This window comes from Diuraphis noxia, unplaced genomic scaffold, assembly GCF_037042655.1.
Source record: "Diuraphis noxia isolate RWA-SAM2 unplaced genomic scaffold, SU_Dnox_SAM2 contig0002, whole genome shotgun sequence".
Taxonomy (NCBI): Eukaryota; Metazoa; Arthropoda; class Insecta; order Hemiptera; family Aphididae; genus Diuraphis; species Diuraphis noxia.
Genome location: NW_028301712.1, coordinates 58,822,594 through 58,842,489, shown reverse-complemented (window position 1 = coordinate 58,842,489; position 19,896 = coordinate 58,822,594). Strand labels below are relative to the sequence as shown.

The following is a 19,896-nucleotide window of genomic DNA, read 5'->3' as shown; positions in this document are numbered from 1 at the left end:
CGGCGGAAAGTAGCATGTACATTGTACATTATCATTTATCAACAATATAAAATAAAATCATTAAAATTTAAAACAGTGTTGAATGTTGATGAGGATTGATGTTAGAGGGTGTACCTACCTTTTGTGAATATATTTCAACTTTATGTCTTTATAGTAAAATGTTAAATTATAAACGACAAGATTAAATGTAAACTATTAATTGTAAAGGTATCTTAAAGAATTTTAATGAATTATTTTTTTAAGATCAAGGTTAAGAAAGAATTGCTTACCTATATTATATAATAGTCTGTGTGTAATATATAGGGCTGAGGACTTCTAGTACTTAAAAATCTAAAAATATGCATGCATTTATGCTCTTAAAAATTAAGAAATATGCGCTTAAAATATGCTTTAAAAAAAATTACATTATGATAAATTTATTAAAATAAATACTTGAAAAATTAAATGTTTTCGTTGCCTTCTTGATAATTTTGTTTTCTTTCTTCGTTTTCTTCATCTTAATCTTGAAAAAAATAATGTATTTTATAATTTTTTTTTATTTATGAATACCTATGTACTAAGTTAACTAAAGGTTGTATTACTTACCTATTTACTATTGCATTGAATGATAAAATACTTCCTTAGATTTTCAAATTGAAACGAATGTCTGTTATCTGCTAACAATGTTTTATATGTTGAGAAAAATTTCTCTACATCTACGGAAGTAAGCGGTGCATATTTAAAAAATAACAATTCATTTGCTTTTAAGTATTTTTGAGAAATTGTATTTAATGTTTTATAACCATTATTTTTTGCTAAAACATCGTCTATCGTTATCGGTTTATCGGTCAGATATTAAATTACCTAACCGATAATGAAGATATTATTTTTAAATGGAAAATTTACCATTTCATTCTTTTTTGTCTAAATTAATTTAAGAACTTATTTCGAAAATTGCCAAATATGTTTTCAATTTTTCTAATATACTGAGATATGCATTTATATATGCAATAATAACAAAATATGTAAAAATATGCGAAATAAAATTTTAAATTTGATCTCCTGATATTATGAAACACATTCGTTGATTACTAGAAATTTTCTATAATATTTCTAAAAAAATATGAAAAAACTAGAGGTCCTCAGCCCTGGTAATATATATAATAAGGGCGGTCGGTAACTGGGCCACATTTTATCCACCTGCTTCGTATAAAATATTTGTTTACATTTTACTACCCGGAGATTGGTCTGCAAATTAAATATGCATTTTTTAAGTGTACCCGAAGATTGGGCGATAAACGTTTACTTCAAAGCATAAAAATATTCGAATATATATATAATAATAATAATGTACTTGCAACAATAATATAGGTACAATACATTTGTGGATTATATTAACAATTTTACAATAATGCAGCACCTTCAAAAAGCTAAGCTTTCGCTGGGGTAGCCATTTTTATCAATTTTCTGAATACATAATTAGAGAATTTAAATTTAAAAATAACATTTTCTATTATATAACATATTGCTCGTAGGTATAATAATATCAATAAAATAACTAATTGCCCTTACTTCCGAGTTATATATAAAAATAAATAATATCAATAGAAAAATCTAATTCAAATTTACAATAAACAACATATTTGTATAAAAATTAATTAATTTATTTTCATTTAAAAATAGAAATGTATACATACATGTAAATTAATACAAATATTTATGATTATTATAATAATATGTTATTATACATAAATGATTATTTCCATAAACTAGGCTTGTTGTGGAGACAAGTTTCTTAAAAATATCTCGTACATTTACTAAAATAATTAAATTAACACAATATAAGTCAATCGTAGTTGATTTAGTGATTATAAGCTTATAACAAATATAAATTTTTAAATATTTTAGAATTACAGAGTATAAATATATCAATTTGTCTGGAATACAGATATAATAGAAATTATCTATGTTGGTACTTTAATTTTTTCATTTACCATTTTCTTATATAATCTAAAAATTTTAAACAAACCAACGTCAATATTTAGTTCCATTGTCATCTTAATCCCAGCATTCAAGGGATTTCTTTTTCTAAATTCCGTTCTACACATAGGAATTAAATACATATTGGTTTGTTTCGCTCTTGCAGTACAATAGTTATGTTTAAATTTAAATTTTTGAATATCAAGGAAAAATATATTCGATAATATATGTCGTGCATATAATTGAGTTAAATTTCATAGACTACATTCTTTATACAACTATACAGTGCTCATCTTATAGGGTTGATTGAAGTTTAAGCCTTAGATAGATCAAGTTGTTTCACATACAATTTAAACAACTCAAAACTTTCGAAGTAATCAATATTAATATCTAAAGAACAACATAAACTTAATCCTGTGTGTAAAACGCTATTTTGACCAAATACTTTATTAACTTTTGGTAAATTTATATTAATTTTATTCTTGTAGCAATAGTGCTGTGCTCATAAAGTTTACATTAACTAACTATTGTTTTTTTTTTTTAATACATAAAAAAATAATTATTTTTAAATTATGGTATCTGTTAAGGATAGCGCTATAACACGTTATGATTATCTTAAAGTTGTATAGCCTATTATTGAAAGCAGCATAGGCTATAGATACAATAAATGTAAATTATTTCTGAGCCTTTTTTAGATAGGTATAACTTGACTGTATAAGATATGGGTAATAGGTATAATATATATTATATTAGGTATTATGCATAGGAATTAAATATAAATGAATTAAGTTTTAAATAAAATTAAGTTGTGTAAGAGTATGTGACTACTTCAACTGACAAGTACCTATCTAATAATCTAACCTATATTTCATATGGTAATTACAAACATGTAAAAAAATAATAGCTGATTTTTGGATTAACCCGTTCACTAATACCATAGAATCTATAATGGTGAGTGACCGATATCTTGAGTTGACCATTATGGCGGTCACACTGATTCAATAATTGTTTAATACACCGCAATTAACAATGAACCAAATTAAATTGATAAAAATAATATATAAATTAATTAAACTCTAAAACGAATTATTAGCTACCTTACCAATAACCATAATCCAATTAATGGGTGACTTTTGTACTCATTCATAATGTACGCCAACAATTTTTTTTTAATCTATAAAACTCAAAATTTCTCAGAAATCTGTTCATAAACTCGCATAGTAATATTGTTTATATTAATTTATGTTTTAAATATTGATAAATAATTGTATTCAAGTATTTGTTTTAAGACGTAGTTAATACCTATTTCCGGCAAATGTGCGTGTTTAATGTTTATGATGCAGGAAATTAGAAGTACTCTTATTGAACTTATTAAAGTATTATTTAATATATACACACTTATGTACAAATTGCATGTTCTAAAAACGACATGATTCGACATTTCAACAATAGGTAGGTAACTAGTATTCATCATTATTTACCAGATCTAAATAAATATCCTGATAAATTATAATATGATTTATATTTTACATTATTAGTCATTGATTATCTATCATCACATATATTATAATACAATAATTGTTAAGTAAACACAGAGTTTTATTTGTTTCATATTAGTACCTATAGTGACAAACTGATAACCAAAGCTGGGCATTAATAACGAGTTAAAAATTAAAATTAAGTTAAAACGTTAAGTTAATATTAACTAAGTTCACTAACTCGTTATTTTTTTTTTTTTGAAACTTACTTTTAACGTACGTAACAGTGGTATTTGTTGTCTCCGTCTTACCAGTGCGTAATATAATAAATTTACGCTCAGCAGAACACTTGTAGCTCCTTTAGTTTAAAAATTACAGTAAATCGACTTATTATGAAAGTCATAGGCGTGCGCAGACTTTATTCACAGGTTATGCAATAAGACAAATAGGGGCCCTAAAAAAAAAATATCGCCTAACCTATATTGTAACTAAGATACTCAACATAATTTTATTGGATTTAAAGAAAGAATAAATAATTTATTCTAAAAAACAAAAAAACGATTCTGGGCCGTTAAACATTTTCTTTTACCACATATAGAACTTAATTTACAATTTAAGTTTTTTCAAATATAGGTACTACTTATACCTTCTTTGTTCTCTCAGAATTTAAAACCACACATAGTTTTACAGTAGAATATTAAACAATGCATTGTAGAAATAAGTAGTTTGAAATTTGAATTATATTTATTAAAAGAAAATCTATTATTTCTTAAATTTAAGTATATATTATTTGGAAAGTCTTTAAATAATTTTAACATATATTTATAAAGTTGTTACGTCTATAGTTTGGATTAATTTGCTGGTCACGAGAAAATTTAAAACTAAAAAACATTTTTTTAAATACTTTATAAGATATTATCAAAAATGCTTTGTTATGATAAACATGGGCCCTTCAAATGAAGCTCGCAGACTTTGCAGTGGCATACCCTGCATACCCTGTGCATTATCTGTGTTTGTACGTTGGTTTTTTACGATAATTCAATTTTTAAGTGAGTTATGAGCATATAATATACAGTACATTAAAAATACTCATAACTCACTTAAAAATTGAATTATCGTAAAAAAACCAACGTACAAACACAGATGACGTACTTACCATACACTTTCATAATAGATCGATTCACTGTAATTTTTAAACCAAAGGAGCTACAAGTATTCTGCTGAGCGTAAATTTGTTATATTACGCACTGGTAAGACGGAGACAACAAATACCACTGTTACGCACTCTTAACGGGATCTAGATAGATATATTGACGGTAATGTATATCCTCATCCGTAGAAAATAGCTTTTGAACGTTCAAATAATTTTGTCATTGCAATAGTTAGTGAAGCAAAATATATAATAATTTACAGTAAAAAAAAACAATTATTTAAAATGATTCGTATTCAATTTTAATTAATTAAAAAACATAAAACAAAATAATCATTTAGTTTTTTAATATTTAATAATAGTATGTTTATTTATTTTTAAGTATTACTGTTTATTTACTCATCAGTTTATCTCCCCATTCATGAAAAATCTCAAATAGTACCCCGATTGTTACTCCGTATCCTTGTGGATAACGTATTACATCATCCTTATTATCTTTGCCATTGCTACCCAATTTAATTGCATTATACTGTAAATTGTTATATTTAAGTTAAAAAAAAATCTTTTATGTTATTAATAATAATAATTTACCTTTTCGAACAAAGTTTTTGTTAAATTATATCCCACAAAATTTGTATGAACCCATGAACTGGCTAAATTAAATGCTACTTGTTGTGCCTTTTGACTTCTAGTTGATTGTAATCCAAAAATTATCATTGATTGTAATTGTGGCCAACAGTTGTAATAATCCCAATCTAAATTAGAGTTATAGAAAGATGTTGGTACGCCTATATAAGACATGTAGTTGTAATTAATATTAATGATTATATATATGTATCTACAATTTTTTTTTAAATATTTTAATTTATCTTATCAGTTTCGCCGGTGTTAGGTAAGTTATTTTTAAAATGTATACAGTAACTTACTTGATTTGTTATTTGAATACAATATTTTATCAAAATATTCTCTTACATTTTAGTATGTGCAATAATTCATAATTTTGTATTGGTTTTGTCTCGTATCTCGTTTTCAATAAGTAAATAATGACTAGGTATATAATAGGTATAGGTAGAATTCGATTAGGGGTATGTGAGTGCTTAGCACTTTTAATTTCCAAATTAGTACCCTCATTATGTATGTCATTTATTTTTTCTTTATTGATTATATTATTGAAGAAATTATTATATATTTATTTTTATTTCAATATTTGATTATTCATTTAGTGGTATAGTTTCTCCTTGTAATGTAATTCCATCATCATGTAATCCCTAATCATTAGATTAACTGGCAAAATAGAGTACTCTTAATTTTTCATTGTATGCCTTACATTATTATTTACACGTCACTTTACAATTTAAATAATCCACAGCTGCATTCACAACAGTATCTCTTATTAACCAATTAACCAACAAATAATTTTATGTTATTATGTTTCAACTTTCTACAGTACCTAATATCATATTAGTTTTTGGATAGCTATGGCTTTAAAATTCTAGACTATTTATTGAAGCCTCGGAGTAAAGTGCAAACTATAATAATGTGGTTTTTTAATTTATCTATAACTTTTATATTATATAGGTACATAGAAATTACATATAAAACGTGATGGTGTCAAATCTTCATTTATTATATTGTTTCTTATTAGATACTCCACTGCTGCATCGCCGTAAAATTCACTTAGTTTATCGTCATAACTTCCAGTCCATAAAGGGGCCAAGTTGGATGCATAAAAATAATTACGACTTTCAGCTTTCGATGTGTCAAAGTCAAACCACATTTTTTCATCCTCGTTCCATAATAACTTTTATAGTTAAATATGCGTATAAATCAACATAAATACATAGTGAAAGTACATCCTTATAATTTTTTTTTAAATACACATCTATTTTAAATTACTTACTGCGTTTATTCCGATTTGATAACGATGAGCAATTTGTTTGAAAAACTTTGAGTTTACTTGATCGTTAACCATGAGATACATATTTGACAGAATATTGGCGTTTAATTGCATTATAGAATTCAATTCAACGTATGCAAAATTTAGAGGATTTGTTTTCAACAAGGTCTCTGTAAGTTTATTAAATATAGTAAAATTCTTAAATGCCAATAAATAAATTTTATATCTATTTAAAAAAAATTTGTGAATATACAAGCTTTAAACACTTGCAGGTATTTAAAATTTATACTTATGAGTTATGATGTTTAGTGATTCAAGTTATTAAATGTACAAAAGTTTACTGTAGGTACCTCTTGGCTCCTACCTATATATAATATATATATATATAGGTATAATATTATTATACAATTTATATTAAATTATAATATTGATTTTGTAAATTTGTTTTGATGTGTACTACTTTGCTTCAATATTAATAACGAAATACATTTCGATTAAAATGTTGGACTGTTTAATATTACTATACTGAGTATTGACGTTACGTGTCAAATATATTGAAATATGATATTCTTACTTCTAAAATCATTATAAATATTCCGATTGTCGAAATGTTTGCTCGAAAATCCCCAGCCAGATTCGGAGGCAGCTTTTACTCTACACAGATATTCGTTTTGATCTTGAACACTAGGCAATTTTTTCGATATGCTTACATCAATACTAAAAACATTTGGTATTTAATGATTTGAAAATAATATTCATTAATATGTAGGTATTTTAAACTATTCTTACGTACGTGTATAATTCAGGGCGAGGATCAGTTTTATTGCTCATATATTGAGTCATAATATAAACATTATTAATGCTTTTAACGTTAACGGACCTGAAGTTTAACCAAAACATCATTTCCGCATCAAGGAGCTATAATTAAAGTAAAGGATAATAATTGTTTGAAAAAAAAAAAAAATTGGTCGATACCTATTTAAGTTTTAAATTAATTAGTAAATTGATTTTTACAATTTTTTTTATGATATTGTGCATAATGGAGGTTTTATAAAAAAATAAATGGAGACATTGTATACATGAAATCCGTAATATCAAAACATTGAAATACTGAAATTATCTTGACAAAATAATATAAACCTAATATTTGATTGTTAATTTAAATTTATATTTTTCTCTGAGAAGTAAACATCAGTGATAAAATATTGGATAGGCATTAATTTCAATCATTGATATTAAAATTAAGATAAATTAAAATACCCCAATATTATCAGTTATGAATTTTTCGTCTTTAGTATATGTATAGTAAATAGACATCATTTGAATAAGAAGTGGTGGTTGTGATCGTCCTTCATAATATATTCTGTTCCCTAATAATACATATCCATAGTTCTTAATCATGAAAAGAAAATTTTCTAAAATTCCTTTTACAGTAGTTTCCATTCCACATATTAATGCACCTTCAAAACAATATTGAAAATAAAGTATATATATATATATATATATATATATACATTTATAAATTTTATAAAATGGTATGTACATAGTGTAATAAGGTATTAATTTTATATTACCGATGAATGATTATATGTACATCTTTGTTTTTTATATTTTAATCGTATATACCTAATATATCTTTATAAAGCTTATATTATTATTATACAATAGCATAAAAAATTTATGTCATCTACTTCAGCGGTTGCCAACCTTTTGGGCCTCGCAGACCACTAAATCCCATAACTCTAAATTCTACGGACTACTTATACCCATGTCTTGAATACCAAGTTCAAAAAAAAAAAAATTAAATTAACGCATATTTTATAAAATAACAATAAAGGGTTTTATTATGAATAATAAAATTATTTAAGTTAGTTTAATTTTTATTGAGTACAAAAAAAAAAAAATTTCCTTGATATAAAACTGTTAAGTATTAAAAAAATTTTAATGTGAGATTTGTAAATTTGTTCTTTGTTTTGAATAAGTATGTGCATTTTACTATTTTTAGCTCCAATGAAGTAACTGCAAGACGGAGCTCTATTTATTTCAAGCGTAGACCGGTAACAAGTTTTAATAGCTGTGACTGATGAAAATGTTTTATCGCATAAATACGTAAGTAGTTGAAAATTGAATTAAATTTTTCATGGCTTTTTCAATCAGCAATGGGTATTCGCTTTTAACTGAGAGACAAAGCTGAGATTTTGATGGAGTTGACTGGAATTTTTATTTAAGTGTGCTATCGGATGAAAAATCGATGAGGCTTCTTTTTCATTAATATTTAAATTGTTGTTTCTAATATTTGCTACAAATGGATTTATTAACCACATATTTCCATGTCTAGGGTTTTTTTTTTTGTAAAGAAATAACAATCATAAGATTCTGTGAGTGATTGTAGGTGCTGTTGTACAATAAGTACCACTTGCTGGTTAACGCCCTTCTCTCTAAAAAATTCATCAAGATTTGAAAACATTTTCAGATCTTCAGCCACCCGTGTTTGCCACACTAATATTGAAAAGCATCCATTTTATCTCGTATTGTAAACACGTCCTTAAATTTTCCTTGCATGGATATATTTAGTTCATTTAACAGCGAAAAAATATCTGGCAGATATGTAAGCTTGGCAATCCGATCATCATCGAATAAGATTTCTTGAAATTTGGTCATATTGTAGCAAAATAATTTAATTTCTTCACGCAGGGCAAATAGTCGGGTTAGTATTTTCTCCCTTGATAGCCACCTCACCTTTGCGTGAAGGCGCGTATACGGGGAACCATTTCTTCACAAAGTGACTAAAATAGTCGTGAATTAAGCGCTTTGTGTCGAATAGGTAACATTTACAATTTTAATAACATCTGATAATGCTTCGTGTAGTTTTGGGGAAATCTTTTTCGATGCAAGCTGTTCACGGTGCAAGATGCAGTGTGTAGACAAAATTTCTGGATGACCAACATTTTTCACTTTTGTAACAATGCCTGAAAGACGTCTAACAATGTTTGCAGCACCGTCTGTACATATTCCAATATATTTCTTCCATTCATTCCCGTGTTTATATTTAAACGTTAAAATATTATTTACATGAATTTTACTGTGCGCGATAACAACACGTGTACCTATAATAATAACCCACTGTCGACGGAAATTAGGTGTATTTATTATATAACATGCGATAATAAATAAATAAACAATAATATTATGTGCTTATTCTTATTTGTTGTAAACTGGATCTACATATAGCGAAATTATATGCTAATTTCGTATATTACGATTATAAACTCACAAAATTACGAATGAGTCGAATGATGTTCAAATTTTCTTGTGGACCATCAAATTTTTAACGCGAACCACTAGTTGGCGACCGTTGATCTACTTAGTATCCACCATAATACTTTACCTACCTAGTACCTTCTTGTCGGTTTTACTTACATTTTACGCTTGTACTTGGGTACCTACGAATTATAGATAGTTTTTTTCCAAAGTGAATATTTTTATTCTGAACAAATTATATTATAATCCGCACAAATAATAAATAAAATGTTATTTATTTATAGAAATTTCGTTGTCAGTTGTAACTTATGAATGGCATGAATAGGAGTCTCATAGTTGAAAATTGAGACACCTTTATGATTAAGCAGCTTATTAGTTATTAAATGATTAAATCACTGCACCAACTCCGTTTTATAGCAATCTACTCATTTGGGTGCATTCCCGAAGAATAGTGTTTGAAGAAATTCGTAAAATAAGTTGGTTAAGATTTGAATAAAATAAATTTTTGGTTGCAAGTATTTATAAACAAGTGAAGTAGTTTCATAAAATATTATTGTTGTTGCAGTAAGAATATTTTATTTTTAGTTTTGAACTGTCAGATATATTAATTAAAGTTAAAATGTAAGTTAACTTAGATGTGGATTATGACGAAAAATAGAACATTTCCACATAGCTTTAGTTTATATTAAAAAAGTAAGTTTACCTACTTAGTACTTAATAAGATTATTAAATGAAAACGTAAAGTAGGTGCCTGTATCATTTAATACCTTTTATTATCCAATATGCGTCCCAATAATTAAATTCATTTTGAAATTCCATGTTTACAAAGAATCCATTAGGTACATATATCATTGAATAACGACCACTTTCAGTTTTAACTATGTCTGATACTTTTCTGGCTAATATCTTCCAAATCTGGTTTATCCCCGACAAGAATTCTCTTAATACAAAACAGTTATATATATAATTATTATAATTATTATAATTTTAGTTAAACATTTTAATTTTAGTTATTGTTCATTTAAAAAAAAATGAAACTTTTTCAAGGATTATACGCAAAAAAAATTGTAAAAAAATTAGTATATGTATCATCACTCTACTCATTATATACAATTATTATTTAAATGCTTACTTATAGTTGTTATCTTGTAAATAATCAATGATTTTGGGATGATTTTTAAAATCCGGTGGTAACCATTTCTGAAGAGTATGGGGTTTGAAATTACGTTGAACAAATTTCTTTAATTCTAGTAATGGTATACTGCCATTAAAAGTATTATTCAATATACGAAAACTATTGAATATAAATGATTCGCTTCCTTTCATTTGCATATCTACAAATGTTTTAGCTGTTGGAAACACTTTTGAAATTTGTACTGCATGTAAAAGATCACCTTTGCAATATATTTTACTGCGAAAAATAATATATAATTTAATATTCCACAATGATTTACTAATTTAATGATAATGCTTTTCTGTGATTCAAAATATTTTTATAGCTACATATATTATGCGCACAATGACAAATTCAAATATAATTTTTTTCGCAAAAATTATTTCAACCTACGGTATTACTCTTAGACAACAGTGGTTAAAGCAATTACTTTAATAGGAATATAATTATATGAAAACATTTATTTAGTAGTATTATATGCTGATCGTCTTCGCTCAGAATTTTTTTTTTATATATCTTTGAATTCAAATCTAACATATACATATAAAATATGTAGTTAAATTACACTATTTCAGTGACATCCAGTACGGAGGTACACTCGACACCTAATGTACAGCAGAGTGCTAACCACGTATTATCCAACTCAAGATTCTAATAATATATCTAGTTTGAATCATATCTTAATGATGCAATGCAATCATCTCATCAACAAGTTAAAGTAAATGGATATATATCATCTAAATGCAATGTAACGTCTGGTGTCCCTCAAGGTGGACATTTATCCCCTTTGTTATTTTTAATATTCTCATTCGATATTCAATATTGATACATGTTTCAAATCTTGTCAACTTAAATTCTTTGCTGATGACTTGAAACTTTATCATAATATAGCCTGTGATTGTCTGACGCAACAAGAAGACCTAAATAGATTTCTTAATTGATGTATAGTAAATAAATTAAAGCCCAATGTCTATAAATTTTAAAAAATTACGTATTGTCGTTGTCGTACGAAAAATAAAATCAACTTTAATTATTCAATTAATGATGTTACACTATACCTAATGTTACTACTATTCGTGATCTTGATATTACATTTCAATCTGATTTATTATTTTCCACTCACATTGACCATATTTATTTAAAAGCTCTAAAAACCTTCGGATTTTTAATTAGATCTACTTCATCTTTTACTGATATTTATTGTCTTAACACCCTTTTCTGTTCCCTGATCCGACAATATTGGAGTATGGGTCTATTGTATGGTGCCCATTATCGACATGCTATATTGAAAAAATCGAAATGATACAAAGAAGATTTTTGAGATTTATTTGTTTTAAAAAATATTAAATGATGAAAAAGACAATAATATTAATGATATTTAAAATATCCTTAATCTCATTCTTTTATCTATTTGTCGTATAAAAGCTGATATTTCCTTCCTTTCTGAGTTAATTAATGGTAAAATTACATGTTTCTCTCTCTTAGAATATATTTTTTTAAATGTATATTACTCTGAAATTGCTCTACATTCTATATTAAAACCCACCGTACTAATTATGGATATAATAATCTCTTAGAAAGAATTTTAAGGATGAGAAATTAATTTGGAATTGATTTCTTTAATTTGTAAGTATCCGCCGTATATGTATTTATAAGTTAACGGTTATCTAAATTCTTATATAACTTCTTAATTGTAATTTAACAAATCTAATTATAAGTTAATATTATGTAAGTATAGAACGCGTATGTCATAATATGTTATTTTATTTTTTTATGTTATTATATACATATTATGGTGTACCAAAGCCATCTTTAGCGTTTATCTAAATAAATAAATAAATACAATATTTTATTAATATAGAATATAATTTTTTACGTACCTACCCCCAAGAAGAAAATTAAGGCATACTATTGTTACCAATTCCACTTTAGAATTTTTTTTTCAATATTATGCTTTAAAAATATTAGTTGAGACTTTATAGCTTACAGATTTTAACTCGTGCCGTTTTATAAAATCTATCTTCTTGATTGATGTCTAATTAAAAATATTTTTCTAAGTTCAAATCAGACTGCTGTAAAAGTAGCATTTTTATGAATTTTTACCATTATATAGTAGATAAGCAGTAAATATTTTACGTCATGCATAAAACGCCTGTAAGGACATTCAATATTTGGACGCACCCAGATAATAAAGATTTAAATAAAAAAGAATTTATTTTATAGGCAACGAATAATATTTACTTATACTACAAAATAAATGTGTTTATATTACCTTGGGCAAATTTCAAAAATAGGCGGTGGATGATAAGGGCCATGCAGTAGATTTTGAGACGAAAGATAACCATTTAAGAACGGAATAAATAAATATATACAATAAGTATAACTGTACATTTTTAGTTTTAGTTGTTATTTTATATGTGTGGATTTTAAATTAATAGTTGAATTAATAGTTTTAAATTAATTATTGTTGTGTCTGTTAACTATTACGAGTGAGGTACATTACACATATTACTAATTAAATATCATTTTTTATTACAATTCTGTTGGACTAATTTATTTAGATTATTACATAGGTATACAGAGGGATGTATAACAATAACGATGATCCGATACTTCAATGATTAGGTTTAATACTTTTACTTGGGTATTTTAGGGGAATACGCGGAAGAAAATATCTTTTTAGTATTTAATCTTAAAAATATTTTATTTGATTATAAAAATGTGGGAGATAATTTTAAAATTGTTATATAAAAAGTTCAGGTAATAAGATTAAGAGATTAATAAAAAAAAAAATTGAATAATTGACGTATCTATAGTAAAAACAGCTGGTTTAGAATTAGTGGATCATTCTGTATGTATATTAAATAAAATGCTATAAACAATTATAACGTTGAATGGAGTATTTACACAAATGTTTTAAGGACAAAATTATCAAACAGATATAACAGAAGTATTGACAATGTTAGTTTAGTCTACATCATATGATGCATATTACAAAATATAAACTTGTATAGTCGTATGCAAAATTTTGATATAAATGGTTAAGGATTTTTTTTTTTATCTGTTATTATTAGGTACATAAATCATTGAGTTTTAAATTTTAACTTTATTTGATATTTGTTTTAAACTTATAGAATCATTGTTACAAACTAATTTGAGAGAAGTTGCCATCAGAATCAAATTTTATTTGCCCTTTTTTCAAGGATTATACGTTAATAAAAAAAAATCATGTCTGTATTATATATTTTTAACGTTTTAAATTTTTAAGTTGAATAATTAGAGACCATTTTTAAAACGGATGCCGTCACGCAAGCCCTCCCATATTCATGGCGGTGGCTGTTAAAAATGAAGAGGAACGTCGAATGCTGTCTAATGATCTGCAATTACAGATCATCTGGCATTTACCGAGGGGGTTTGATCGTTTTTATGGATCGTTATGTGTGCCTATGAGTGGGTAAACTGTTCAAGCATATTGACTAAGACTAAATATTTTTATCAACATAAAAAAATAAATTAATTTGATAATTTAAAAAGTTTCTAAATATTTTGAAAATATCACTACATATTGAGTATATAAAATTATAGGTAGTGTGAATGACAAATATTTAAAGTTTCTTCAGTCAACATTTTTAAGTATACCTACTTAAAATAGAAAAAAGAAGGTCAGAATTTAGGTGGTGGATGTTTTTCCATTGTATCTTCGGTTCTCGGACAGGATAGTATAACTTTACTATGTTCAATAAAAAACGATTCTGAGCTGACGAGGGAATCTTTTTATTTAATTTTATTTGTTTCTATGGTGATAAACAAAGCGTTATAAGTACAGCTTAAGAACGATTTGAATAAATATAGATAATTTATATAATTATAATTTATAATTAGGAAATATCTTAAAAATGAAAAAAAAATATAAAAGAAAAGAAAAAGCTCAAAAGTCTGAACAAAAATGTTTTGAAAATTTTACCTTGTCTAGACAAGGCTAATATAAGTAAACAACCCAAATATCAAGTTATAATGAATGTTTTTAATCGAATAAAAACAAAAAAAAACTCCCAAAATTAAAATATATATAAATAGCTTAAAAATGGCTAAAATTTTCCGAACTTTAAATCGTAAGGAGCAAAATCCAAAATACAACAAAAAAGATCTCTTGTCATTTTTCATTTGAAACAATATTTCTGGTAGAAAACATTGTCCGTAATTTATTATTTAATATTATAAAATCGTGAAATCGTACGTTTTTTCTCTTTTAGCTGCTTTTATTTCGAACACCGTTTTGAAAATCGAAAAATGACCTCAGTATGCTACACTAGATACTTTTGAGCAAGTTTAAAGGGAGAAAAAGTGCTTACAGAATAAAAAGAAAAAAGAAATAAACATCATTGTAAAACCAATACATTCCTCGCTCCGCTCAGAATCTAAAATTAATTCGGTCCAAAAGAAAATATAATAATTATATTTGCTTCTTGGTAGTTAATTAACAAAAATTGTTCGATTTTTCAGGTAGATGTTTCAGTGTCATCTATTGCAGAATGTATCCCATTTAATTACGAAGGAATGCTTTCGTGCCCGCGATATATAAAATTGACGAACAACTGAAGCATCATTGACCATAAAAATTGAAACACTGTTATTCTATTGGATTTCTTTAAAATTATTTTTGAGGTCTTTCAAGAATATACCTAACTTATTGTTTTTCGTTTACAAGCAGTCCCAAATTTTGTCTATCAGTATTTGTCATTTGAACATAGCCCATTTCATTTGTTTCATACAGTATAAGTAAATTAATACTCGTACCTACTTATTTGGTTTGAAAACATAGAAGAAAAAGTAAAATTAAAATAATTACAATTTTCAATATAACTGTTTAACTGATATTACCATACAATATTGTCGTAATTAACATTTAACATAAGCAGTTGAGGTTGGTACCTAAAACTAGTAAAACTTTTGATTAAACAGCGATACCATGAAATATTTGTCTAAACCGATTTGTACGAAAAATTAAATTTGAACCCATCAATTACAATAATTTTTACCACGTTTACTAGTTATAATTTTCATTACAAAAATAATTGTATAAATTTCAATTTTGTATTCAATAAAAAATTATTCGCGATTCATGTGGCTGCTACGTTATCGTAGTAATACTAGTAATTTTGTTGTTGTCACAGTACTCACAGATCTGATCACAAAACTTCGATCCCTATAAAACAAACACTATATAGATATAAATATTATATTATCTACACGTAAAAAAGAAAAAGAAATAAACATCATTGTAAAACCAATACATTCCTCGCTCCACTAAGAATCTAAAAAAGTTACAAATATAGGTAATTGAAAATTTTTATATTATTACTATTTTTAACGAATAACAACGAAATTGTTAATTTACGCATGAATTTCTTAAAAATTTAGATTTCAGACAGGCACGTTGCCAGACATTTTTCCATAAGGGGGTCAATGTTTTTTGATATATAAAAATGTATTTATATTAATTATAAAATAAGATTTGGTTTGATAAAATGTATCTGGAGTGTGTTGTATGTATAATGATCGTACTTACCTTTCTCGGTTTTTAAGTTTTTCGAAAAAAGTCTTTTCGTCGATATTAATTTAAAAAAAAAAGCTAGTAATGTCGCTCTGCTGTACAGTAGGTTACAAGTGGGCTACTGTAATGCCTTGTATTAAATTTTCAAATCTTAGATTTAAAAAGAAAAACTTTTATGAATTTCTATCTAAGATAATTTGAACATTGCCGTAATTTTTACGTGTTTAGTCAAAATTTGAACTTAAAATGCTTATAAAAAAAAATCGTGCCAATGTATGCTATTGTAACAATGTGTTATGAAAAAAAAACTAAAAAGTTGAAAAAATAAAATGTATGTAAATAATTCAAAATATTTAGAAAATTTTACTAGATATAGAAAATACAATATATATAAATATTCAGTGAAAATTTCAAGTATCTGCGGTAATTTGTTTTAGAGTTACACCAAAATAAGAAAATCGCTAAATGAGAAATCTAGTGAATGATAAAATGTTGTAAAAATGTAATTTGAATTTCTGGTGGACATTTTTTTTATGATAAAAATTGACAAACTTGTAAGGAATCTTGTATTATTAGATTTTCAAATCTTAGATTTAAAAAGAAAATTTTTTACAAAAAAATTGTGATCCAAGTTGACGAATATTATTAAGAGGATCGAGGAAAAATAATAAAGGTCGACTACGACTTGCACATTTACCAGCCGAAAATAATAACGTCGACTCGGACTCGGACTCGGACTTGGAAAATGTTAATCCTTTAGAAAACGGAGCATGAAACTATGGAAAACGGCTTGATGCATCATCGGTATTTGGCTTGTGTGACAATAAAGAAGGAAGGTATTTTGTTGTCCAAAAAAGAGAAAAAACGACTTTACACGAAATCATACAAAGAGAGGTTATTGTTGGTTGATAATATAATATACCTAATCATTTTTATGACTCGATTCTTAAACATTTTTGTTCATTATTAAAACCACTTTACATCATCCCACTTATTACTAGAATATATTATTGTCTAAAATCGAAATATATTTATATGGTTGAAAAACAAGATAGAGCATAGAGCAGATACAAAAAGATAGAAAAAAAAGGTAGAGCGCATACAAGAAAATAGCTTCTACGGTTATACGTTTTTAAACATGGAGATTCCTTAAGGATCACTGCTTTCAGGAATCTAAAATACTTATTTAAAATAATGTTTAAGTATTTGTTTGTTTGGAGGTTTTATGGTGGATCAAAATATATAACGAAAAAAACAATTTATATCAAAATATAAATAAAGATAATAATAAAAACACATTTATATATATAGTTGTTAATTAATATTTATTATCATTCTTAGAAGGAAGAAATTAAAAATATACTTAAATGTTATCAATTATATTATAATAGTGTTTTATTGTTAAACATCCAATTAGTGGAAACTATTTTCCCAAGAAGTGTAGGTTATTATCTCTTTTAAATAATTCGTACCATTTGGCATTATCGTGCTCAGTAGACAGTAGTAACTAGTATGTATTAAAAATTATATTAGTTTTTATTTAACCCATGGAAATTTATTTTATCCAATATATCGTATATATGATCAAATATTATTTCAGTATTAGGTTTGGTTTATTATAACTAATGTATAGGTATTAAGTAAATATAAATTGAGACATGATTATTTGTAATGATTCATAAAATAATAAATAAAAAATGGGTGTCGAACAATATTAGTTTAGTTTAAATTCACATTCAACGTAACTTAATAATAATAATAAATTGAGAGACAAATTAATTTCACAACTATCAATTATAGTCAACAGTAACAATGACTCATAATAAATATCCAAGTTAAATACTTAGTTAATATTTTTTGTAAACATCTTTTTTTTTAGTTTAAGTGCTAGATGTGTATAATATTACCTTTATTACAAATATAAATATTTATAAAAAACTTATTTTTAATCGGAATTATAAGACTTCGACTACAAGGTACTAAATCTATTTAATTCTTATTTATTACAATTGAATATTTTATAAATGTTTATAACTATACAATCTAATATCTAAATTTTTGAAATGTTATGAACTTAGTCAAGTTTTAAACAATAAATACTTTTAAGAAATCATGCCAATGTATTTTTAATATTTTTGAATTTTTATTATGAAATTTTATGAGGAACCTTGTATTAAAAATTAAATAATCAAGATTTTTGATCCAATGGAAAATATATTATTTACATGTACAGAAAAGAAACTTTTCAAATTTTGATTTTTTATATTTCCAACAAAACCAACTATTAAAATGGATGACGAATTCATGCGTTTATACAAAACAATAATCTGACATCGAGGAGTACGTAAACTTATCTTCTGCTAATTGGCCTTAAATTACAAAAAACGTGGTTTACTCCAACCACCTTAACATTTTAACACTAAATAAATAAAATACTGAAAACGATTTGTAATTTAAGACCTATTGCTTAAATAAATCAAAAATGTATCATATTAATCATATTAATCGTGTATAATACCTATCTAACATTGTAAAAATACCTGGTGTATTAACACAATTCAATTAATAAATAAAAAAAGTTATTCTCTTGCATCACGAAAAAAATACTATTTATGTCACCATAATGTTTCAAATGCAAAAGTAATTACGATACACTAATACATGATTAGGCTTTAACGTTTATAAAACCTCATCATCATAGAGCCTACATTGGCTCTTGCACTTGTACGTTTAGTGTAGAAGAGGAGATGAGAAAAAATAAAAGAAAGAAAAAAACGGCGCACATTACTATGAGCTATGCAAGTTTTTCCTCACGGCACGGCGTTTTGGATAGGCAATTAGGCATATCACATTTTTTCTGTCCGACTTAATTACAATATTTGTTTATAGTAGTATGTAGTTAGTATATTATAATCTATATATTTAAATGAATATTTTTTGTATGTTTGTCCTTTATAGTCTATGTAACTAAAAATTAATGGACAGTTTTCAATTAAAGTTATATCAATAAATTCCTCAAGACTGAGAGTGCGAGGGTGTTTACAATTTTAAATTTTATTTTTTCAATCCCATTTTTAGTTTAATGATTGTAAATATTTAAGTGATAACGATTTATGAGTAACTGTGAGCAGATTATGTTGATTTACAAAAAAAAATATTTATTCATTTCACACTTTTGACATCTCGACGTGTCACTACGATGCTGAGGCTGAGTATGTTAACTATACTAAACCGTGATGAGTTTGTATAACAGCGTAAATCACAGTAAAACGGCTTATATCAAAGCCAACAAATGATTTGACAAAAATAGGACATTATGGTAAACTAAAATCACATCGTTTAACATATACCCCACAGAAGCATGCGCAAATGGTGCGTCAAACACAAGGCCGATCGGCCAATCAGGAGATATACCGTATCAAC

At 25.9% G+C, this 19,896-nt stretch overlaps 1 protein-coding gene across 2 annotated transcripts; it reads right to left on the bottom strand.

Annotated features, from left to right (window-relative positions):
- Nucleotides 1-4,863: 4,863 nt before the first annotated feature.
- LOC107164103 (trehalase-like) lies at nt 4,864-13,384 on the bottom strand. 2 transcript variants are annotated; one of them, XM_015511799.2, is made up of 10 exons: nt 13,192-13,384; nt 10,878-11,156; nt 10,513-10,685; nt 7,745-7,944; nt 7,278-7,402; nt 7,059-7,201; nt 6,488-6,654; nt 6,181-6,388; nt 5,179-5,342; nt 4,864-5,116 (listed from the first exon to the last, which is right to left on the bottom strand). In XM_015511799.2, the coding sequence occupies exons 1-10, from the start codon at nt 13,308-13,310 to the stop codon at nt 4,979-4,981; spliced, it is 1,716 nt and encodes a 571-aa protein (XP_015367285.2). In that variant the 5' UTR covers nt 13,311-13,384; the 3' UTR covers nt 4,864-4,978. The 2 variants fall into 2 exon arrangements, with proteins under 2 accessions (XP_015367285.2, XP_015367284.2); XM_015511798.2 differs by having other exon boundaries at nt 5,179-5,375; nt 13,192-13,382.
- Nucleotides 13,385-19,896: the final 6,512 nt, after the last annotated feature.

What these genes read in the sequence shown, in the direction of transcription:
- LOC107164103 (XM_015511798.2), bottom strand. Translation starts at nt 13,310, where the DNA reads ATGTACAGTTATACTTATTGTATATATTTATTTATTCCGTTCTTAAAT. An exon ending in TTACAAGATAACAACTATAA is followed by an intron (nt 10,686 to 10,877) that starts GTAAGCATTTAA and finishes TTTTGTATTAAG; the next exon opens with AGAATTCTTGTCGGGGATAA. An exon ending in GACACCATCACGTTTTATAT is followed by an intron (nt 5,376 to 6,180) that starts GTAATTTCTATG and finishes TGTCTTATATAG; the next exon opens with GCGTACCAACATCTTTCTAT.